We start from the raw sequence: 26354 nt of genomic DNA, 5'->3' as shown, positions 1-26354 counted from the left end.
CTTTCATCAGTTGCTTTCATAATATCAAATTCTCTTTCTTGTTCATATCAAGGAAATTGATAACCTCCTTGAAGAAGGCCAATCGCAAGCAATTTGGATGCTAAATCTTGATTCTACGAAGTGAATCTCGTTTGGAGGTAATGCTTCAGGTAGAAAAGAAGGAATATCTTTGCAACAATGTGCATCATTTTCAATTACTTTGAATCAACAAAATTTTCAACATTTTGACAATATTTTCTAGCTATCCTGACGTTAAGTGAGAGCTTGATGTCCATATTGATGCATCTTGACCCCTTCGAGAGAGTTTCCTTTGTCATCTTTCACGTTGTTACATTTTTGTAGAAAGGGGCTCAAGGTCTTTAAAAGACCCAGCCATTGATCGATAAGGGGGGGGGGGATGGAGTGATTGTTTTGGGGATTTTGATCTCTTATTGCAGGGATTTTTCCTGCCGTGGAGGGGATTCACTAGTGAGAGGGACTATTTTTTTCCTACAGCCAAAGGGAGATCCGTTGGCCGACTGATTTTTTTCCCTTTTGATTCTTATTGCAGAGATCTTCTAGAGGGAAGGAGGCTCTCCTCCTTTCAGCTGCCATCAAACCAGAGGAGTTCGATTGAGTAGGGAGCAAAAGACAGAGGAAGGGTTTGCTATTCCTTCTTTGTGCATTATGCCCTCAAGATGTTTCCAAGGAATTTCTGGGTTTCTCGGTGGTGGAGGGTGCCCCCATTGAGGATTTTATCTTGAGCATCCAGGTTGAAGGGCTGCAGAACATGGCTGCCCCCTTTGCCTTCAGCCCAGCCAACGTTTCCACCTTCAACGGCTGTTGCCACACCATTTCAGACCACCCATCTTCAGCCCAGCTCGTGCAGCAACTGCCTCCCATCATCTTCTTCAGCCCAACAGGAATCCAACAAGGAACTCCAGCCAACGTGTTCATCATCTGCATCTTTTCAACCTTCCACCTTCAAAAGTTGCTGCCCATCCCCATTTCAAGCCCAGCTGTAGGGGATCCAGCAGGAATCTTCCTCTCAAGGCCACAACAAGAATTCCAACGGAGGTACAGCAGTCTCTGCATCTTCTTCAATACGTCAGCTGTAGGAAAACACCTCTTCCTTGCTGGTGTATAAGATCCAACAGCAGCTGCCTATCGTCCTTCAGCCCAGTTACAAAGGACCGATTATGGTGCGTGAGATCCACAAACATGCCTTCCTTCTGCCATCTGAATGTTTGCATTTCAAGTCAATCCTTAGTTTATCCATAGTGGTGGTTTGACAGCACCTTAAATGGGGCCTTTCATATATAGCTTAGTATTTATTTTGTGATTTGCATTTTGAATGCTAAAAAAAAAAAATTGTTTGCTAAGGCTATGGTTGGATATCACAATATGAGTTATAATATCATGCTTTGTTTAGCTTAATGTCAAATTTCTGTTTGATGAAGTTGTCTGAGTTATAAGATCATACTTTGTTGCTAAAATTTCTGTTTGATGAGATTGTATCTGAGCATCATTGGAAATCAGTAGTTTTCCTGCAAAAACCGTGAGAAATAGGTGAGAAAACATTGATAATCAGTCCTTTTGACTGTGTGATCTTGGTGTTCATTTTCAATGAAAATGAACATTTGATTTTCAGCCTATTCCTGTTTGCCAACTATTTCTGAATGTCTTGGCAATTAGCTGTGTGAAGGGCTGTGTGAAAATCATTTCCTACAATTGATTTTGTAAAAGGGTTGTGTGTGTGAATGGTTTATGAAAGTCATGTCATACAATCGATTTTGTGAATGGCCGTGTGAAAATCATTTCCTACAATTGATTTTGTAAAAAGGCTGTGTGTGTGAATGGTTTATGAAAGTCATGTCATACAATCGATTTTGTGAATGGCTGTGTGAAAATCATTTCTTGCTATTAGTTATGTGAAAGGGTTGTGTGAAAATCATTTCCTATAATTGATTTTGTAAATGGCTGTGTGTGTGAATGGTTTATGAAAGTCATGTCATACAATTGATTTTGTGAATGGCTGTATGAAAATCAACTATTTTTTATTGCGTGAATGGCTTATGGAAATCATTTCCTGCATGTATCCATTTTTTTTTCCTGCTGCAGGTGTGCAGTTTTGATAATTAGTCATCTTCATGAACGGATATATCCATATCCGTTCTTGATCTATATGTCATCTTTGACATGCTTTGTTATTGGTATATGGGGAAGCTCCATACCCATTTTTATTGAAAAATACATTATAATTTGAGAAATATGGCTTCGTGAAATCCCCTACAGAAACTGTATATACCTGTATTTTCTGATTTTACCCATTATATGGAATTTTCCTTTATATGTATATTCTCCTATTATATATATATATATATATATATATATATATATATATATATATATATATATATATATATATATATATATTGATATGTATGTATATCTACCCATATGTATACATATATATGTGTATATATATGTATATATGTATATATATACATATATATACTTATATATATATATCCCTTCATGTGTACTTGTTATTATATATATTTTTCTTTTCTCTTACTCTTGTAAATATATCTTCATTGTCATGTATCATTCATCATAAATTCAAGTATTTTTTTTATCTATATGTATATCTTTTTTGTATATAGTATATATATACCCATTCCCTTGGTTATCTTGTACTAACTCTCATTTTGCAGGAAAATCTAGAAGATGCAGATTCCTTGGCTCCATTTCAATTTTCTTTACTTTATGTTATGTAATGTAACAACCCAATGTAAACCTTGGAATAAGATTTACTTTTACTGCTTAGATTAGGCCGCATCTCATATAGTTTGATTTCAGTAATATCTTGATTATATGATGCATACATCTCAGTCTTTCAAAATTCACCGTGGATGAACACGAATGACACGTGCACCAACTCTTAGAGAGTTGATGAACTCGGTGGAGTCCATATTTACGGCCCTAGTCGGAATATGGACGAGACCCAGATCCATCATCTTTCTACCAGTCACACTGAGCCTACACTCTTAGGCTATCTTGAAAATGCACCTCATATTTCCAATGTTTTTCAAAATATTGTGAATTAACTCAAATAAACCCTGAATATATTCATGGCCACAGTCAGAATATGTGAAGGATTTACTTTGGCTTAATCCAAATTTTTCCAATAAAATTTTCAGAAATCTTTTCAAACTGCATTCATTCATTCAAATCATCTGCATCATTTGTTTTCTCATGATTTTCTCAAGAAATTTTCATTTCATGGAATCGATTTCTCAAGAAACTATGATGATATTCGAAGTTGGATTTTCCCAAAATCAAAGTTTTCCCATGATTTTCTCTGAAAATATTATTTTCTTAAGATTCTTTTTAAAAGGAATTTTTCATCTTTCTCAAGAATCCAAGTTGATTTTCCAACATTTCAAAAGACAAGATTCTCAAGAATTCAATTTCCTAAGTTTTGAATTTCCTTCTCCAATGAATTTTTCCTATAAATTTCCTATCCTTTTCTTAAGAAAATTCTCAAAGTCTGTGTTTTCTCAACAAGTGCTTTCCTTTTCAAATATTCATCTTTTCTCAAGAATTCCTTCAAATTTTTCTGAGATTCTCATTTCTTCATGGTTTTCCAAGCCTTTCTAAACTTTCTCAAACTTTTCCCGAGATTATCATCTCTTTGTAGTTTTCCAAGTCTTTATAACTTTCTCAAAATTTTCCCGAGAGTATCATTTCTTCATAGTTTTCCAAAGACTTTATAAACTTTCTCAGGATTTTCTCGAGATTCTCATCTCTTCAAGATTTTCTAAGTCTTTATAAACTTTCCCGAGATTTTCAAACCTTCTTCGTCTGAGTTTTCCTGAGAGATTGATTTCCATCTTTTTCTGAGAAATGCTTTTCAACTCCAAGTGTTTTCTAAGCATACCTTATATTTTCCAATTTACATTTGCCAAAAATCTCATAGCACATGCCTGAATTCTTTGTGCATTTAGGATAGAACACAATTTCGATAATTTTACTGAGTCAAGCATAATTTGGTCCTTGGTCCGATTACCCCTGTTAAAGGCGGTAGGAACGGTCGAACCTCGTACCGATAGGTCGGGCCCCATCCCATGGATTTTCTCGCAAATTTTCAAAACGGAGGCGAGTATTTCAAAAACAATTTCCAAAATCCGGTCAAGTTTGAATCGCGAAAGCATTTCCCTCTCTCTTCCGCAAGGAAGGGAAGACGGGAAAAATTATGCGACGATAACAACACAGACTATTGTTACACGACTTGCAAAAAAAAAATATTTTAAATAAAAACTTGATTGTTTTAGTTGATGTATAGTTGCTGCTAAAAATCAAAATGGACCTGCACATGAGTGCAAGGTTATTCTGGGGCTGACTCGTTCGTCCCTTTTAGTAGTGAACCCCAACACACGTATTGGGTTCAATCTGGTCCTAGTTAGTTACCAGTTCACCTTGTCAGACTAGGGTGGATCGTGAGGTCCAACAATGTTGGCACCATAGGCTTTGGCTGAGACACTACCTGCTATCGGTAATGAAGAGCGGTTGTAGCAAAACAGGGAATCACCATTTTTTTTTCGGTGATGCTGGTACTATGGTCAGACTGTGGACCCCATCGGAGAACACTAATAATTTAGGTTACAAGGGTGTATGGGTCCTGTTATAGCCAATAGGTTACATCCATGGCCGTGAGTCAAGTCAAACCTATTGGCCGACTACTCCTGGCTATCAGGAGTCGGTTCGTGGCCTCTGGTGGATCAATGTTAGTCAAGCAAAGGGCTACATATATGGATGGGCGGTAGTGGTGGAGCAGGCCATTGGAAGGCATCAATTGACCCCAGGGCGTTACCGCAACTTGCGGTATTGCGGGTGGCAATACACCACGGACATTGGGGGTTTGTAAAAAAAGAATATATATATATATATATATATATATATATATATATATATATATATATATATATATATATATATATATATATATATATATATTAAGAGACCCATGCCACGAGAACGACATAGTGCGGGAACGAGTGCGTACACCCTTGGTCAAGACATAAATATAAATGAGCGCTCTAAGTCAAGCTGAGCTTGGGGGGGGGTCCCTCTTTGGTGGCGGATAAGTCACCCTGACTATAAGATGCAGACAATATGTGTAAACCCGATGTCGGGTTTGGGATTTTGGAAATCCCCTGTGGTGCGATGACTCACATAGAAAAAAAAAACAACGAAAAAAATGCAAAATATAAAATTTGGTGGTTGTGGGTATACCTGAAAGACGGTATATGTTACCAGACCCCTCGTAGTGCGATAACTCGCACTTGGTTATAAACAAGAGGTTAAATAAAAATATAAAATAAAACCTTTGAGACTCTGGGTATACCTGAAAGATGGTATATGTTACCGGATTCTTTGGGCTCTAGGTACACCTGAAAGATGGTGTATGTTTCTGGACCCATGGTCTACCTTAGAGAGGGTAGGTGATACAAGCTTCGTGGACATTCTTGTTTTCGTGAGAGCTAGGCGTCTCACCAGGTCCCCAGTCCACGAAATTAGGGGACCAGAACTACCAGTGTGTTCTAGGTGGTAGATCCAAGTCTTCTGCAGAAGTACAGGGTGCATCCTAATTATTGTTCTAGCCACTGGGAAGTTCTCTCTCGGTCATTGACCGTCCCCTTTGGATATCCGTACAGCTAGTCATACGGGTCATTAAATAATAGACCCCCGTATGGTCTTAGTCCGCTACGAGGTCTATGCCTGTGCGTACCCACAAGGTAAGAGTAAGATAAACATTAAATAATTTAAGTTAAATGAAATACTCATTCTTGAAGAATCGTGAACTATCGTTATGACTTTCACAAAACTTGTAGATTCTACAGCTTATGCTAATGTGAATAAATGTATCTTTAGTTCAGTTATCTGTTGCACTGTATCATGAATTAGAAAGCATCATCATTTTTAATGATATAAATTTTCATGCTAGTTATATCTACAGTTGTTGCACATATTTGTACACAGGACACTGAGCACCACATATGAATATAATGCTTCTTACGCAGACAGGGGAGTCTGACCCTTCTGCTTTAAATATTTTTCAGGAAGCAACTAAATCTGAGTATCGTGGGCCGTATGGAAGTATTCAAAAGATCTCAGTTATTCAGTGTTTTCTGTTTGAACTCTGATTAGTAGATTTACATTTTTGTCATGGGATGTAATTAATGACATTAAGGCTTTAATTAATGAATGCTATGCTTTTGTTACTTCTCTGTTTTACCCTGTAATGCACCCGACTTGTGTTTTTCGCACTTTCGCTATTTAAAAAAAAAAATTACTCCAAAATTTTTACTATAAAAAGTTGGGGCGTTACAAATATAGATATCCAATTAGTGCAATCAAACCTACTTTTGTGTACTTTAGCTCTTTCATATGCCATCATTGACTGCCTACAATAACTACTATAGATATTCAATGCTTGTGCACAGTGAACCCTAGACTGATTACACCAATACAATAACAACAAATATTAAATAAAGGACAAATAAACAATCATAAATCATCTATAACAAAAACGAATATATATATATATATATATATATATTTATATTTATATGAAAAAATGCAAACATAGTAAACTCTAAACGAAAAATCCGATGGTTGAAAAAGTCGATGACAACACAAGAAAACATACAAAAAACATCCATATTAACAAAAAAACAGAAATACATATGGGGATATTAAATGATCACGAGCTGAATCCGTTTTCACTCCTTATTGTAGGTTGCCATATTAAACAAAAATACACATAAAGATACACATGTATATATTGTATGAAACTCATATTTCAAACCTATAGATGGGAAAGTCGATAACAAGGATGATACAATAACCTCCTCGAAATGCAAAGCCAGATTACACTAGAATCATTGCAAAGGTTGTACATAGAAGTTTTTTATAGACACAAACGAAAAGAAGAAACCCTAGGTACAAAAAAGAGTATATATATATATGATTCAATAACTCCATAAGTATTTAAAAAAATCATATATATTTATAAATTCATAAATATTAAGTAAGATATTTGTGATTTTGTTGTTTCCCTTTAAATAGAGATTCACACATATATTTATGTGATTCGTGAAGTATATATAAAAATGTTGGATATTTGTGAGTGGAGGTTCGCAAAAATATTTATGTGAAATCGTGAAATATATGCGAATTAAAATGATATTTATGATTTTGGTGGTTTCAGTTTCACTAAATTTTCACAAATAAATTTATGTGAGTTTGTGAGATCCACATAAGAAAATGTGTGATTCTAGATTTAAGCAGTTCGCACTAGTCTACGGGTTGTACAATTTTATTGCAATAAGCCGTCAATTCGCAGTTGCAAAGAGTAAAAATGTTCTAACCATGTTAGATATTTGCTAATTTGAACATCATAAATATATTGAAAATTATAAGATTTTTAAGAAATCGTGTCAAATTATATAGATCAGTCATTTGTATGTTTGTAGCTTTATTTTGTAGTACAAACCACATGCTTTAATGAGGCTAATAACTATAATAACAACCAATCACCCAAGGAAATAGATGGTTAGCCTTGCATGCACTTAGTCCCACAACTCACTAGCTGGTTTGGCCATTCCGATGGATCAAGGCTGTCTTTGAACCTAGCTACCAGATTGACTATGTCCAAGCCTGCAAGGGCTCCACTCATATGATAGGAGGTCGCAAATATCACCAAGTTGATAGGATGTCACATGTCCAAAACACACATGGGCATCCTTCTTGGAGGGTTGAAGCTCAGGTGTATTCCCCACTCCCAGTAGGTAAGGCTTAAAAAAATGGAAAAAGATCATTTTCTATGCAGCGGCGCAGCAGTTCCATTACTACTGACCATCCATCTCAACATTTCTCGAGATGAACAATGCACCTATCTCGAGAAATGCTAAGATGGATGGTTGTCAGGCACGTCGCTGCATATAATGTGAAGTAGAAAAAAAGCGCATGCGTCCTAGCCGCGATCTTAGACGACTCGGACAGGATCCGATTCAATATAAGATTCGGGATCCGAGACTCTTTCGGTAGACCGCATGAGAAGTGTCTTTCTTTCGAGGGCGGGACAATTTTTTCGAGCCAATCTCTCCGAAAGAGCGAAGGCAACCATGGAAGGAGCGATTGACGTCTCCCACCCATCCGCCCAAAATCTGGTCTCTGCTTTCCTCGGCATGGAATCCACAGATTGGTTGCTTCAGTTAGCGAGGTTTCCCCCAATACCATCTATCATCCTGATCGCTTGTAGGCACTCTTTTAGGCAGCCAGGAGTCTCGTTCCCGTTGTGGGTGTCTCCTTAATTCGATCTACATGAAGAAATTTGATGATGGTTGTTTTCATGTATTAGAATCGATGAAGGAAGATCATGAATATTTAGCAGCCATCTGTGTTTCTTTTAATTTTTTTCGTTGATGGATGAATAAACTGAATATCTGTATTATTCTAATTGAAACCATGTTAGATTTTTTTCGTTTCTTGGATAATAGAATCAATAGATATGTGGGGATGTTGTTCAGACTTGAGATCTTGCATGGTTTTCATATGGGTTATTGGTGTGGAATTCTTATCGTTTATGGCGTGCAAAGAGTAACAATTTTTAAAGCAATCAGTCCTATCGATCTCCTCAAGATTTTCATATATGCTGTTTGGCTTGAAAGAAGTAGATAGTTCCGGAACAATATTAAATTGTATCCAATTGCAGATGTAGGGATCGTTAATTTTGAATGCTTCGAATGCCAATTGTCCACAAGGAAGTTACCGACAGGTAAGAAATTAGAGAGACCTTTAGGCAGAAACTGAATTGATATCAACAAGCTGACCATAGGAGACCTTGTGTGAAATTGTTGGATTTGTTCAATTTTTTTTCTACGGCACCTTACTGTAGTTGCTATAAGTTCGTCTAGCTGGATGAATTGGTGTGTCCTTTTATCCTCTTGTCAGTAGGAAGGATACAAACCGTTATTTGATGGAAGATATGGCCTAAATGTATGACGAGATGAGGGGTTCAGACTACACTCTTGGCCACAACCGTATATGATTTACAGAAATCCGAGGCCATCACAACCAAGAGGGACCAACTCTACGGTTTCAACGAATCAATGGACAACATAAGTTAGAGCAGGGATGCTTTCTAAATAAAAGTGCATGTATTGGGCAGAAACTTCCTGCCTCCGGGAAATCTAATTTTTTTCATTAATACTGGCACCGAATATAAAGATGGAAAACTTGTGCCTTATCTGCCCTCTATGCATCTGGTGGCATATTGTCTCCAACATCCACATCTGGGTTATTCTTTCCAATATCCCGCTGCTACTAAAAATCTATGGGGCTCATTTATTTGTGCATATCACACACCTTAAAACTATATTCTGCTATATTATTTTTTTTATGTCATTCTGAAGGAATTGCATTTGCTGTAACTAGTGTTGTTGATATCAGTACCATATTCATTCTTGCTCAATTTTTCTTGAATGTTGCCTTAAGGATGTTTGTAACAGAACTAGGGGAACCACAAAGCATGTTAGTGTTTTGTTTCAAGGATGCTCAAAAAGTGACGACCATTTATTGTACTGTGCAATGCCCCATAATGATTTCCATGTAGTGTTGTGTAATCCATCCCATTTATTGTACATTAGTGGCTAATACAATTCAATGTTGTTATTCTAATATTAGAATTATGTACTTCTTTGGTTCTTATATTTGTTCGTAACATAGGGCTCAGAACTTTCCCATTGTGCTGTTCAAGGTTAGTAATTAACTATTTGTATTTATTTCCATTATTTTCTGGATGTAGGGAATTAGGTGGAGGGTCCATTACAATGGGAGTTCAAAGTTTCATATTGGAGCATTGCATCAACAACCTTGTATGCTCTTTATCTTCACATATTGTTTGACCTGATTGTATAACTAATTCCTTCTCCCTTTACAGATGATCAAAAGTTATCCTCCCAGCCAAATGTACATAAATTTATTTTTGAAGAAGATCATAATTGCTGCTGAATCAAGTTGTTCTGAAGTGTTGGATGAGTTATATGAGCAATTCATGCTTTATATGAATTCCTTCAAGGTAAGGAACCTGGCTGGTACTTGTATGTTTTCTGTAATTGCATGTCAGTTCACTCCATGATGCTTCACTGTTGTTGTGCATGTTCCTATGTTTGTGAAATAATGAACATTAGATTTTGTGATAAAATTGATAACATGAGGTCCCCTCTTCAAGAAAAATGCTCGTCCATCTCTTTAACTGACGCAGCTCGTACAAATGAAATATTTTTCTAAGAATAAAGTAAAGTTCAAAGTTCAAAAACAAGTGACACGGCATCATCAGCAGAGAAAACAGAGACAAAAAATGGAAAAAAGACAAGAGTTACAGAATTAGGAAGAGGCTGCCGTTCCAATTCTAGATTGGTTAATCCTTGTGAAATTACAAGTTGGCCGCTTCTTCATGGCACAAGCACGAATGTCCACTTGGATGCATGAAAGTTCAGTCATTTCTCTCCAGCCAAATAGACCACCATGCCATTAACAGCCACTACTGCCAACTACATCTCCATTTACTGCACTTTCTCAACCTTGGTGGTGCCAGCAGCAGGTCCCTAATATCGTTAAGAGTGAGAAGATTCAATAATAAGTCTGACCATTCTAAATGTAGTAGGTTGCGAAAAAGGGGAAAGCAACCATCTTGTGATCAATCATGTCCTCCACTATGTAACATTAATAGCTCACACTAGCAAAGTGCCAACCCTTAGTTTTTAAGTTCCTTTGTCTATTAACCTTGTTTAATGACCACAACCATGTGAATGTGTTTGCCCTTAGTGAAGGCCGAAACACCAATGGTTCTTTTGGGAAAGACTTCTGTGACTGGCTGTAAAAGAGCCTTATAGAGTGATGCAACCATAATTTACCTGATTTATCACCCTTCTAAACTGCTGTCTCCATTTGCTCCTTAGGCTTTCAATCTGGCAAAAGCTTCATCAAGCCCATCTACTGCTCCAACTTCTGTATCTTTAAAGTTTCTCCTGAATTTGATATTTCATCCTTCTCATTCCAGCATTTTCCAACAAAAATCTCCTTATTATCCACAAATCTAAACAGGTTGGGAATAATTTAGCCAGCGAAAGGGCAGGACCATACGTCACTCTACAAAAGGATGAGCTGGCTGTTCCCCATCTCAATATGCAACATAGATTTAAAGCACAGTCACAGGTATCAGCAATATTTTCAAAATATCATGATATTGTTGCTGTATTTTCAGCAAACAATATTATATGTAAAATATTGCAATATTTTGAAAATATCGCCAATTTGATAATATCACAATATTATCACTAGAATATCATGATATTATCAATTATTGTTACTGTTTTTATTTATTTTCTATATCTTAAATGTGTTTTTATTCTTTGTTTTGCATTTTTTACTTATTTCTTTCATTATATGTGTATTTTATTATCTAAACATGATATTTTCTTAATTATTTTTGTTATTTTTATATATTTTTATTTTTTTAAGCCCTGAGATTTTCCCGAGATTTATCATCAAACCTATAATATCGCAAGAAATAGCCTCGCCGAGATATAGCCAATACCGATATTTGTGACTATGATTTAAAGTCTTCAGGGACTGCTGCCCAGCCTCTCCATAAGGCTGAACCTTCTTCCAGCTCTTGGGTGCTACCCAATTCTAGGGCCTTGATTTGACTCTATATTTTCTTATTAAAAATCTGGTTCGAAACCTGTCGTCCTTATACAAATCCCACCACCATCTTGCAATAAAGGTCCTATTCATTATACCTATCCATTTAATTCCCAGTTCACCATGGTCAATTGGCATAGAAACTTGATACCAGCTTGCTAAATGTTGGCTTCCCTTCATGAAAAACAATTCTCATAATGTTTGGAATCTTCTTCTCCTTCCTCGGCATCCTAAAGAGTGATGCTAACTAGAAGGGGATTGTACCAAGCACATGGCTGGGTAGGGTAGTGTTTCTGCCTGCAAAGTATTTACATGTTCACATGTGAACCCAATGAGATTCACTTACTCAAATCCAAGCAAGTTTACTGCATGAATTGTTAAAGTTCCCAATACCATGGAGGATTTTCCTTAAAAATTATTGTGATATTTCCCTTTTCTGAAAAAATGAGTTTACATCCAGTGACAATGTTTTGCTTTAAGTGTGACATAAATATTGTTAACAGATTTTTTGCTAGATGATGGCATTCTTAGACTTTCTTTCACTTTCCTACATATTTGCAATGAAGTCAGTCTTTTAGTAGAGAAAGATTAACACATTGTGCATGTTGCTTTGCTATTATCTGCCAAGTGCTTATTTCAGGTCAGTTGTTTCTTTTTGTGGTCTGATTAAATCCTTAGACCTTATGCATTTTAGTGGGGAAGAAACCGGAACCTGTTTTACATGTTTAAGCAATCCTTCTCTCTTCCACTATATTTTTTTGCTGAATTATTGAAGTTAATTGGTGTCCCTTAACTGTGCAATGATCTGTCTGCTGTTGAAAATCTTGTTGAGATGCCAAGGTGGTAAGCTAGCCTAAGATAGTTAAATTAGAATTGCTTAATGATCAACAAGTGCTCTAGAGTCTAAATATCAAGGTTGTAAGTATTGTATCGTTACTCGTATCGGTCGGGCCCAAAGTAACACCCTATCCTATTGTATTGTATTGTAAACATATCGTAAATTTTTAATAATTTTTTTTAAAAAAAATCCAAAAAAAATCAAGAAAAAAAATCATATCACATGAAACAATGATGAATTACACAAAATATTACCATAAAATCACATATGAAGCATTTATGTCTCCATGAGCTGTATGAATGACATGCATTGTAATGAAGTAAGCGGAAATACAAATATCGAGTGTAGAACACTTACAAGTCCAACAATGGACAAGAAACAAAGAGAGTATACAAGCACTTTAAGTGCACACACATAAATCTACAAAGGGATAATGCCAAAAGGCAAAAAGATAAATATTATTGAGCATGAAAGAGCAAGAACTACTTACAAATGAAGGGGGAACACCCCTATATATATACAAGAAAAAGGAGAGGGAGCTAATAGGAGCTCCCCACTCTTGGAGTCGTTGGGGAGCTCCCAACGACCATATTTATGACCGTTGGGGGGCCCAATGACTCCAAAGGTGGGGTCCCCAATGCTCGAAAAGAAGTAATAAAAAAAAGAAAAAAAGGAAAAAAAATATTTCTAATTATAGAAGATGACCTGAACCCTAGAGATAGAGAAGAGAGAGAGAGAAGAGAGAGAAACGGCTGCAAAGAAAACCTCAGAACTCGTAATCGAGATTAGGGCCTCTCTCTATGTTAAATAGAGAGAGGCTTAAAGACCTAATTACAATACAGCCCTATTATAAAGAACTAAATTACAAAAAGCACCTTAATGAAAAATAACTCTACTTAAAACCACCTATTCTCAACACTCCCCCTCAAGCTGGAGCATAGATATCGATCATGCTCAGTTTGTCACAACATTTTGAAAAATTTGGTACCCGCTTGAACCATATCCCTTACATAGTGGCAATCAACCTCAATGTGCTTTGTTCTCTCATGAAATACAGGATTGTTCGCTATGTATGTTACAACTTTGTTATCGCACATCATAGTCATGGGAGAAGAAACCTTCACCTGGAGATCAAGAAGAATAGTACGAACCCACATCAATTCAGCAGCTGTTTGGGCCATAGCCCGATATTCTGATTCTGCACTAGACCTAGAAACCACATTTTGCTTCTTACTTCTCCAAGAGATTAAGTTGTCTCCCAGGAACACACAAAATCCTGTGGTAGATTTTCTATCTACTACAGATCCTGCATAGTCAGCATCAGAATAGGCCACTATATCCAGAGGTCCACCTTTCTTGAACAATAACCCCTTTCCAGGAGAAGATTTTAGATATCTGAGAATCATAATAGCTGCATTCCAGTGTACCTCAGTAGGTTTGTCCATAAACTGATTGACTTTACTCACTGCTAAAGCAATATCTGGCCTGGTCACAGTTACATACAGTAGTTTCCCAACTAGGGAGCGATAGCTTTTGCTATCAACCAGTTTTGACCCTTCTTCAAACAACTGAACTTTATGGTCCATGGGAATATTTGCTGGTTTAGCTCCCAACATTCCTGTTTCCTTTAATAAGTCAAGAACATACTTTCGTTGAGACAACACCATCCCTTCACGGCTCCTAGCAACTTCTATACCCAGAAAATACCTGAGTGAACCAAGGTCTTTTGTAACAAAGTGTTTGTGAAGATGAGCCTTTGTGGCTTCAATAGCTTTCACATCATCACCTGTAAGAATGATGTCATCCACATATACCACCATAACAACTATGCCAGAGCTAGTTTTCTTTATGAATAGTGTATGATCTGCTGCTGACCTATCAAAGCCAAAACCTGACATTACTTCAAACAACTTCTGAAACCATGCACGAGGACTTTGTTTCAAGCCATAAATTGCCTTTTTCAATCTACACACCTTCTGACACTCCCCCTCAACCTCGAATCCTGGAGGTTGTTGCATGTAAACAGTTTCAGATAGGTCCCCATATAGAAATGCATTTTTCACATCTAATTGAGACAGGCTCCAACCATGCTGTACAGCTACCGAGAGAACAAGACGAATGGTACCCATTCGTGCAACAGGAGAAAAAGTTTCAAAGAAATCAATACCATATGTCTGAGTATACCCTTTGGCTACTAATCTGGCCTTGTACCGTTCAATTGAACCATCAGATTTGTACTTTATCGTATATACCCATTTGCATCCAACAATGTCAGCATCTGCAGGGGAATCAACTAGATCCCAAGTATGCTGAGATATTAAGGCATCCATTTCTTCTTGCATAGCCCTCTTCCAGTGAGTATGAATCTTGGCCTGTTGATAGTTCCGAGGAATAACTTCAGCAGATAAAGCTGAAATAAAAGATTTCATCTGATTTCCAATTCTGGCTTCAGAGACAAAACGAGACATGGGATATAAAGTACATTGTCGTGTCCCCTTTCGTAGAGCAATCGGCCTGTTATCATCATCATGAAGATCATTATTGTCAGTAGAACTTACCTCAGGGGAAGAAGATGGAGGCACTTGCGGAGGTGGATCTCTACGCACATATACCAATGGAGGATTATGAAATCTGGAAGAGGATGAAGTGTGGTTCGGGAATGAGGGCACGGATTCCAAGGGAAAAGGAGGTATAGGTAATGGGCAAGACTCAGCTGGATCAACCTGCAGCGGGGAACCAGTATTAGAGTAATATGGAGTGGATTCCAAGAAAGACACATCCGCACTGACATACTCTCGGCGAGAAGTAGGATCATAACATCGATATCCCTTTTGATTTTTGGGATAACCTATAAATATGCACTTTGTAGCTTGAGCAGCTAATTTATCACGGTCAGGGCCAAGTTTGTGTACAAAGCAAACACATCCAAACACTTTGGGCGAGAGGGAGAAGAGAGGGGTATTTGGTTTTAGGATATGAATTGGAATTTGATCACCCACAGAAGAGGAAGGCATGCGGTTGATCAGATAGCAAGCAGTTGTAATTGCATCTCCCCAGTATAACGCAAGAACATTTGATTGGATCATAATGGTCCTGGCAATATCAAGTAGGTGACGATGTTTTCGCTCAGCCACCCCATTTTGTTGAGATGAATAGGCACATGAAGTTTGGGGTTGGATGCCACTATCATGGTAAAATTGTAACAGACTTTTTGATTTAAACTCGAGAGCATTATCAGTGCGAACAATCTTGACACTTGATTCAAACTGAGTCTTTATTTCAAGAATTAAAGATTTGATAATATTTGGAACATCAGATCGTTCCTTTATTAAAAACACCCATGATAACTTAGAGAAATCATCAACAATAACTAGATAGTATCGACACTGAGTCCTAGTAGGAATCTTACTAGGACCCCATACATCTGCATGAAGAAGTTCAAAGACTTTATTACTAGACTGACTCTGACTCGAAGGGAACGAACTTCGATGATGCTTGCCCAGCTGACATGCTTTACACTGAAATGATGTGGTGGAGGGAATCTGAGGAAAGACCGAACGAAGCTTTGACAATGAAGGATAACTAAGACGATGATGCCACTGAACAGGACTAAATGAATGGTCCACTGCAGCATGCACAGTACCCATTGGATGATGTAAGTAGTAGATTCCATTTTCTTCATAGCCTCCACCAATCTTCTTCCCCGTCAGCAAATCCTGAAAATGACAACCCATTGGATCAAATATTACTCTACAGTTTTGTTCTTTTACAAGACAACTCACAGAAAGTAAACTTTGAGGAAATTTTGGGGCATGAAGAGCATTTTTCAACTGTAATGAGGAGGATATAGAAATATTTCTCTGACCAACAACCGGGGAGGTACTCCCATCGGCTAATGAGACTCCAAGCTGAGCCTTAATATCCTTTAGATCTGAAAAAACAAGTGAATTTCCACACAAATGTCTGGATGCACCAGAATCAATAATCCACTTACTGTCAGTCGGATGAAGAAGATTTCCGGTTGAATAGGCAACACCAGCAACAGGAGAGGTAGAGCTCAAAGGACGAAGAGCTATCAGCTCATCATATTCAGCACGACTGAGGGTTATACTACTGTCACTTGCAGAAATATTGTCTTGTGCCTTTGTTGCCTCGAGAGAAGTAGTATTAGCTCTAGGAGCATATGACTTTGATGAAGATGTGGTTGGTCGGCCATGCTTATCCCAGCAACGATCTTCTAAATGTCCAGATTTTCCACAGAATGTACATTGAAGCTTTCCTCTGCCTCCCACACCTCGGTCGCGACCTCGTCCTCTGATGTTCTGAAGATTTCCACGTCCATAACCAGATGAGACAACTAAGGCAGAAGACTGAGTCACAGGCTGAGAATGTGGAAGAGATATAGCAAGTCTGCTTAGACGGTTATATGCCTCAGCAAGAGTAGGCACATCCGACCCAGTCAACATTTGGACTTTTGCAACAGAAAATTCTGAAGATAAACCTGTAAGAAACCTAGCAACCATAGTTTGTTCTTGATGATCCTTTTGTTTCGAACAACAGAGAGGTCTGTGAGCATTAAGTCTTTCAAAAGCAGCTTTTACGGAGGCATAGTATTGGGCCAAGGTTTGATCTCCCTGCTGTAAATTGTATATTTCCTGTTCGACTTGTAAGATACGACTCACATTAGTTTCTTGTGAGTATGTATCTCGAAGATTGTCCCACATCTGTTTGGCTGTATTATAATAAATTAAACCATCTGCAATATGGGGTTCGACACTATTCATAATCCATGACATGACTATGTCATTATCTTCATCCCAGGTAACATATTTTTCCACCTTTTCAGTGGGTCCATCTTCCAACAAGATATGTTTTCTACGATGTCCAGATACCGACATCATAAATGTTCTGGACCACCTGGCATAGTTAGTTTCATTTAACCTTACAAACGAGCCGTACGAAAAGGGATTGGCAAATGCCTTATATTCTCCCATATGTTCCAATTTTGAATCACCTTTCGAAATTTCAGCCATACTGCAGGTAAAAAAAACTGGACAGTCTCCACACTCACCACAAAAAAAAACCCCGCGTGTTACACCCACACGCCAACTGATATTCCAACCAGCAGTTGTTCACTTACGAACAACAATAAAAAAAACCCACTACAGTAGTGAGCAGCAGCCCACAAGCAGACAGATAATTCAGCACTTCAGTGATTCACAGCTAACACGACTTCTGCATATGCAGAAAAATTTTTCCATAACAGGGGCAGCTCCCCAGACATATACAGTTTGACAATACGTCATTAATTTTTTTCGAGCAACACCACTAAGTAATCAGATACCCCATATTGCATGTAGAATCACCAACAGTAATCAGACTCCCAACAACAACTATAGCAATATCTCACAACATGTTCAGTGTATACTATACCAACAGCAATCAACTCCTAACAGGTAGCCACGAAACTGACGGCAGGAAATACCACCGAGACAGTAGGTAGCCATGAAACGATAAAACAAGAAGCTGCAAACTCACAACAAGCATCCACGACAGCTGCGAACTCACAGCAAGCATCCACAACCAACAGCGTGATCAGATCTGTCAACAGATCCAAAAAAAAAATTTTCATCGTTGACCTGATTAGGTATTTTTTTCTTTTACTCATTAGATCTGTTGACAGATCTGGTGGCCTTGATCACGATCTGATTGGGTATTGAATCACGATCACGATGGCCTCCACGATCGATCGAGCCTTGATCAGACTCGATCACACTCCCTCGTCACGGTCGATCACGCTCCCACGATCACGCTCGATCACGCTCCCACGGTCGGTACAACTCTGATACCATGTATAAGATGACCTGGACCCTAGAGATAGAGAAGAGAGAGAGAGAGAGACGGCTGCAAAGAAAACCTCAGAACTCGTAATCGAGATTAGGGCCTCTCTCTATGTTAAATAGAGAGAGGCTTAAAGACCTAATTACAATACAACCCTATTATAAAGAACTAAATTACAAAAAGCACCTTAATGAAAAATAACTCTACTTAAAACCACCTATTCTCAACACTAATAAACAACTTATTGTACAAGCAAAAAGATAAAAATACCCCTATCGAGCAATACAAAGGAATTATATATATATATATATATATATATATATATATATATATATATATATATAAACACTCTCCTTCAAACTTTATGGAGAAAGAATCAAAAGTGTTCTAAGAAGAAAGAGAAAACGAGGAGTAAGAAGAGCTTTGGTGAACAAGTCGGCCAACTGATACTCCAAGATGACATATGGGAAAGTAATAGTTTCTCTTAAATATTCATCACGAACATAATGACAATCGATCTTAATATGTTTGGTGCGCTCATGGAAGGTATAATTGCTTGCGATATAGATTGCACTTTTATTGTTACAACACATTTTCGATGGAGTTGAGATGATGATACTTATATCACTGAGAAGACTTTTAAGCCACATAATCTCCATTGTTGTTGTAGCCATGACACAATATTGGACTTCAGTTGAGGATAGAGATACCTTTTGTTGTTTCATGTACTTACAGGAAATTAACGAATCTCCTAAAAAAATACGAAAACTAGTAGTTGAGATTCTATCATTGGGATTACCTCTCCAATCCGCATCAGTATAAGCAGTTAAATCAAAAGATGATGAAGAAGATAAGAAAAGTCCTTTTGAAATGATGTTTTTAATATATCACACACAATCCTTATTACTGCTGCCATATGCACTGTGGTAGGGGCATGTTGAAACTGACTTGCCGCATGAACAACATGAGCAATATCAGGTCGGGTGATGGAGAGATAAACGATCCAATTAATTGACGATATGGAGTAGAATCTTCAAGTAGAGCACCATCTTCGAGTCTTAATTTTGCATTTATAACTTTCGGGGTCTCCACCTTTTCATCTGAGATCCTTGGATTAACACAAATATCAACATCTAATTTCATTTAAGAGAGAATATATCCTTTAGGAGAGTAGGTCACTTCAATGCCTAAAAAGTATCTCAAGAAACCCAAGTTAGACATATCAAAAGTTTTCTTTAAAATTGTTTTAATTTTAATTGCTCCTTCTTTGTCGTTTTTTGTGATGATCATATCATCAACATATAGAAGAAGAATCACAATAGTGTTACCTGTTTTCTTGACAAAAGAGCAGTGTCAGTATAGCAAGAGATAAATCCCAAATTAATCAACACATTACTAAATTTGTCATACCAAGCCTTAGGAGCTTGTTTAAGACCATACAAAGCTTTTTTTAATTTTAAAACTTTTCCATTTAAATTCACCCCGGGAGGAGGTTCCATGTAAACTTCCTCACCAAGATCTCCATTCAAAAAAGTATTTTTAACATCTAATAAAAAATAGGCCATTTTTTAATAGATCCAATGGCAATGAGAGCTCGAACACTTGCCATTCAAGCAATCGAGGCAAAGGTTTCATCATAATCTATTACATATTTTTGAGCATACCCTTTGGCAACTAACCTTGTTTTATATCTTTCTAACAACCCATCACTTTTGGTTTTTACTTTAAACAACCATCTACATCCTATAAGTTTCTTACCTAGGAGAGGATTTGAAAGTTTTTTTTTACCTGTAGAGAAAAGAGAGGGAGGGAGGGAGAGAGAGACGAAGAGAAAACCCAAAGCTTTCGGCTGTTACCATTTACTATTTTTTTTTAATCGTGACCTAAATAGTGTGTTTTATAATGTTACAACACATAGGTATGGATCCGGGTCTGGTGTATCCAGACCCGACAGTCAAAGTGAGTTACAATGCATAAGTATACGTGGATCGGATTGGATCCGGATCCTTTTTCACCCCCCTCAAGTTGATCATGGTTTTGTACCATGAACAACTTGGCTTTAAGCATCCAAAAACGATCCTTTGTTAACCCTTTGGTAAATAGATCTGCAACTTGTCTTTCAGTATTGATGAACTCAGGCTCAATCTCTTTTTCTTCAACCTTCTGTCTCACAAAGTGTTGGTCGATCTCAATGTGCTTGGCACGACTGTGATGTACTGGATTGAATGACATATTGATTGCACTTTGGTTGTCACATAGCAAAGTAGTGTGGGAAATCTTTTCTCCTACTTCAGTTAGTAGATGCCTGATCCATGTGACTTCGGCAGTAGCAGCAGCCATAGATCTATACTCAGCCTCAGTGCTTGATCTAGCGATGTCCTTTTGTTTTCTGCTGCTCCAAGAGACTAAATTTTTTCCAATGAAGACGCAATATCCTGATGTAGATCTTTGTTCATCAGGATCTCCTTCCCAGTCTGCATCATAATATACAGTGAGTCCGTGCTCATCTTTGCCATATGACTGTGGTGAATATATCAATTCATCCCCAATAGTCCCTTTCAGATATCTAAGGATCCTCTTGACTGCTTTCATATGTCCAGTATGTGGTGCATGCATAAATTGAGACACTTGATTGACTGAATAAACAATATCAGGTCTGGTGAATGTGAGGTACTGTAACATTCCTATTATGCTTCGATACCCGGTGGGGTCATCATACAGATCTCCATCCTGAGCGCTAAGTTTTTGATGAAGCACACTCGGAGTTCCCAGAGGTTTGCAGTCTTGCATGCCTGCCTTGCTGAGAACGTCTACGGTGTACTTGTGCTGAGTGAGTGTCAAGCCATGAGCCTGGTTATCAACTTCTACACCAAGAAAATAACATAGAACTCCAAGATCTTTCATTTTGAACCTCTGTCCTAGTAAGTCTTTTACTTCTTGGATGTGTGTTGCAGAGTTTCCTGTGATGACAATATCATCGACATAAATTAATAACAGAGTGTTCACAGTCTGACTTCTAAAAATAAATAATGAGTGGTCCAGCATGGAACGTGAAAATCCATGTTTCTGAATCTCTAGCGAGAAGCTATCAAACCATGAGCGAGATGCTTGCTTCAGACCATAGATAGCTCTTTTTAACCTGCACACATGAGTTTTACAATTTTGTTCTTGATACTCAGGGGGTTGCTCCATGTATACTTCCTCCTTTAAATCCCCATGCAAGAATGCATTTTTTACATCAAGCTGACTCAACTTCCATCCATGTTCAACAACCAGTGAAATAATAATTTGGATTGTTCCCATTCTTACAATCGGACTGAAGGTCTCATCATAGTCTTGCCCTGCTTCTTGAGTGAATCCTTTTGCCACAAGTCGTGCCTTGTATCGTTCAATGGTTCCATCTGGCTTGTACTTTATTTTGTAGACCCATTTACATCCGACAACATTTTTGTCAGGTGGTCTAGTAACAACTTCCCAGGTTCCACATTCATGCAAGGCTGGCATTTCATCATTCATGGCTTCTACCCACTTGATAGAAGTGGCTGCCTGGTAGTACATGATGGGCTCATCTTCCTTATTGAGAGAAGTTAAGAAGAGTTGAAGATCCAATGAGAAATTGTTATAGCTAACCCACCTGTCAATGGGATGTCGTATGCGGTTTGATTTTCTGACCTCAAGAGTATAAGAAATAGTCGAATTGTCGTTTGAGACATAATCTGAATGGCTTGATTATGTCGGTCTCTGTCTAGAGTAGACAATGCCTTTGTATCTGCCTGGTACTTCTGCTGTATTCTGTGATCTCGACATCCCAGTGTCTTCAAAACTCTCTTCTTCTTGCTGCACACAATCTGAGGAGCATGCTTCATTCGAGTTAACAAAAAGTTCTGAACTCAACCAAGGATAGTAAACTTCAGTTGGCATATTCGTTGCATCAACTTCGTCATCAAAGTTTTGTTCATCAAAGACAACATTTCTTGAGATTCTGATACGTTTGTTGGTGAGATCATAACACTTATATCCTTTGTAGTCATCTGCATATCCCACAAACCTACATTTTTGGGCTTTGTCCTGAAACTTGTTTCTCAAAGACTAATCAATATGCACATAGCAAACACAACAAAAAACACGCAAATCATGATAACTAGGATGGACTCCAAAAAGACAGTGATAAGGAGACTTATTTTCCAAAACAACCATAGGCAGTTTATTTATCACATGCACGGCAGAATGAAAGGCTTTTGTCCATAGGTTAATAGGAAGATTGCTGTCATGAAGCATACTCATGACACTTTCAACAATATGTCTATGTTTTCATTCAGCAATCCCATTTTGTTGAGGAGTATGGGGGCAGGACACCCTTCTTCCTATTCCATTATTTCGAAGAAAAGAAACAAAATCACGGGATGAGAATTCTCCACCTCCATCACATTGAAAAAATTGAATGGACTCAGAAATTTGATTTTTGACCAAGGAAAGAAAATTTTGAAACAAAGAGAAGACTTCCGACTTATTCTTTATGAAATATATCCAAGTGTATCGAGAATAACTATCAATAAAGATTAGATAGTATCTGCTCCCAGATCCAGAGACAATTGGGGCGGGTCCCCATACATCAGAACAAATAATCTCAAAAGGTTTTGAAGCTCTCTTATTAATGAAATGGAAAGGCAATACATGACTCTTACATGAAAGACAACTGAAACACTTAGGACTGCTCTCATTCCCATTAAGACTTTCTTTTGGAATGAGATTATTAGAGACAAGTTTCTCAATAAAATGACTCCCACAATGTTTTAACCGACTATGCCATAAGAATGACTTATTACATTCAGAAATACTAAAAACATTAGCAGAAGAAGATGAACACGACTCTAACGAAGGCTTCGAATTCAGGTGAGCAGGGCGGATAGCATGACATGGAGCTTCTTCAAAGACATACATATTGCCTCGTTTTTTTCCTTCAGCGAATGTTTCCCTCGTGCGTAGGTCCTTGACCTGCACAGAGAAGGGAGTAAATTCAACTGAAGCATTATTATCATCAATAAGCTTGGAGACAAAGACAATGTTTTTCTTAATGTCAGGAGCATGAAGAACGTCAAAGAGAGTAAGAGTGGAATGTGACATAGGAATGACAGTTTTTCCAACATGAGAAACAGGATGGTGGGATCCATCTCCAGTAACAATCTTACTTTTTCCAAAATAAGGAATAGGATTAAAAATCTTACTTGCATCACCTGTCACATGAGTCGCTGCTCCTGAGTCCACAAAGCAAGTGCCTTCATCATTCTGCTTCAATTTCAACTCTAATAAGGCAGATATTAGTAGATCTTTGATCTCTCCACTATCTCTGGTATTGGTGAACTTTCTTTTCGTTTCTGTCTGTGGACCCTTTCCTTTATTCTCTGGATTGTGCCAACAATTCGCCTTGATATGCCCCTTTTTGTTACAAAAGAAGCAAATGGGAATGGATCTTGATCCCTGTGCATGAGCAAACATATTTGGAGTGGGGAGCAGAGCAGACCACGCCCCCCGTATCCACTTCGCCCTTGTTCTCCTCGTCCTCGTCCTCTATCATAAGTCACTCCTGTGGCAAAAACTTCTTGAGAATTTGTGTGGATGTGAGTTTCTTCAGAGAATCCCTTTAGAGTCATTTCATACTGAATCAATTTCGCTCGTAATGCATCGAAGGAATGAAGAGTAGGGAGACACAATAGTGAAGTGACTATCATATTGTAGTCAGATCCCAATCCACTCAAAGTTTGTTGCACCATGTCATTGTCGCTTACGGCACATCCTATAACTGCAAGCTGATCTGTGATGGTCTTTATCTTGTTCAAATATTCCATGATGGTCATGGATTCTTTTCTTAACAACTGAAACTCCCTTTTTAGGAAAACCATCCTTGCTTGAGAAACCTGCGAGTACGTCTGAACCAGTCGCTCCCAGAGTTGTAGCGTTGTACAATTGTCGGGAATGGCAACTAGAACTTCTTGAGACAGGGTTGAGGTGATGTATGCGACAACTGATTGATCTTTCCTTTCCCAATTGAGAAATTCTACATTTTTGACATACACGATCGAACTCACCCCTTGATCATCTTTCTCTTCTCTCGGGACAAATTCTGGTGGAACGAGAGTGGTTCCATCCAGGTGACCTAAGAGACATTGACTCCTTATAAAAGGAATAATTTGTCTCTTCCAAATCAAGAAATTTGAGGTATTCAACTTTTCAGAAACGAGTTGGTTGAGAAAGCTTGAAGAAAGATTTGATTGAGAGAGGTAAGGATCCATTTGAGAATGAAAAACAGTAAGAATGTCAACCAGAGTGTTCGCAAAAAGTTCAGTCCGTTTTCTTTTCTTTTTTTTGGAGAATCGCAGGCTGTCGGATTCAGGAGAATCAGTTTCTGTGATGAAGAATGCCTACACACGTTGAAAGAAACCCCCCCCCCTTTTTTTGACAAGAATAGATATAGATACTCAAGGAATAAGATTCATGGCATAGCAGTAAAGAAACATAAAAAAAATAGACGAATATGCAAAGACAGACTTAGAGGAGATTAGGTAAAAAAAAATAAGGGAAGATTCGTGAAACACAATCACCCACAGTCTGTGTTCACGTAAAAATGGTGCACGTGAATCGCAGATTCACCAAACGTGAAACCCACGTGAATAGAGTTCACGTGGATCACGGTTTCTCAAAGAAAAGAAACTCACGTGAGGTGTGGGTACGCAGGAGATTTCAAAGAAGGGCTACTGTGATTTTCTGACCGAGGAGATGCTGTTGAAGGCTGTGGAGCTTGGACAGGGAGCAGTTCGAACAATATGTGAGGGGGTGGAGGATTTGGTCAAGAGGTATGGAAATGGATTTTCAAAAAAGGGAACGAATGAGCAAAGAGGGGAGGAAATGGAGAGAAACAGAAGAAAAGGGAGAGGGAGACAAAAAAAACCTCGATTTTCCGAATTTTGCTCTTGCCGGAATCCTTAAACTCGATTTTCCGAACTTCGCTTTTGCCGGAATCCTTATCAGCCTTAGCCGGATCTATGCTCTGATACCATGAAAGTTTTTTTTTACCTGTAGAGAAAAGAGAGGGAGGGAGGGAGGGAGGGAGAGAGAGACGAAGAGAAAACCCAAAGCTTTCGGCTGTTACCATTTACTAATTTTTTTAATCGTGACCTAAATATTGTGTTTTATAATGTTACAACACAGGTATGGATCCGGGTCTGGTGTATCCAGACCCGACAGTCAAAGTGAGTTACAATGCATAAGTATACGTGGATCGGATCGGATCCGGATCCTTTTTCAGGATTAACTATTTCTCATGTGTTGGCTTTCTTAAGAGCGTTAAGTTCAAATTTCATAGCTTCATTCCAATGAGGATATTGTTTGACATCATTATAATGAGATGATTCATATTAAGAGTGAAGGGTTATTAAACATGCTCTAAATTTTGTTGAGAATGAGTCATAGGATACAAATCTACTTGGTGCATTAGAAATACGATTTGTTTTTCTAGGTTGGGACTCTTCTAAAGATATATTTCGAGAGAATTTGTCAAGAGCACATGGATGATTACCTTCTCCCCGTCTAGTATACACATGTGTATTACTTGATATATGTTCATTCAAATTCTCATGTTGATTACTATCCTTATCATCAAGAGAATGTTCATTATTAGAATTATTGTCAAAAATGTTCATTATTAGAATTATTGTCAAAAGATAAAAAAACCTCAATAGAGTTAGACTTATCATTTCTTGGTAATAAATCAAATAGAAATAAATAATCAATGTTTTCTCTTGATTCTTTACTCTAAAACCCATTTTCATTTTCAAGAAAAGTAACATCCTTTGAAATATAAAGTTTGTTATTTATTGGGTCAAAACGTCGGTATCTTTTTTTATTTTCTCCACTGCCTAAGTAA

General features: G+C 37.8%; 1 protein-coding gene across 1 annotated transcript in view; it reads left to right on the top strand.

Annotated features, from left to right (window-relative positions):
- Positions 1 to 8171: 8171 nt before the first annotated feature.
- Positions 8172 to 26354, top strand: part of LOC149815426 (uncharacterized) — a 170735-nt gene continuing 152552 nt past the window's right edge. The window contains exons 1-3 of the mRNA XM_089990542.1: positions 8172 to 8269; positions 9854 to 9923; positions 9989 to 10126. Of these exons, the coding sequence (XP_089846668.1) occupies positions 8172 to 8269; positions 9854 to 9923; positions 9989 to 10126 (306 nt within the window). The remainder of the gene's footprint in view (positions 8270 to 9853; positions 9924 to 9988; positions 10127 to 26354) is intronic.

Source organism: Nuphar pumila, chromosome 15 (assembly GCF_984573655.1).
Source record: "Nuphar pumila chromosome 15, dmNupPumi1.hap1.1, whole genome shotgun sequence".
Taxonomy (NCBI): Eukaryota; Viridiplantae; Streptophyta; class Magnoliopsida; order Nymphaeales; family Nymphaeaceae; genus Nuphar; species Nuphar pumila.
This window is presented reverse-complemented; position numbering and strand designations above follow the sequence as displayed.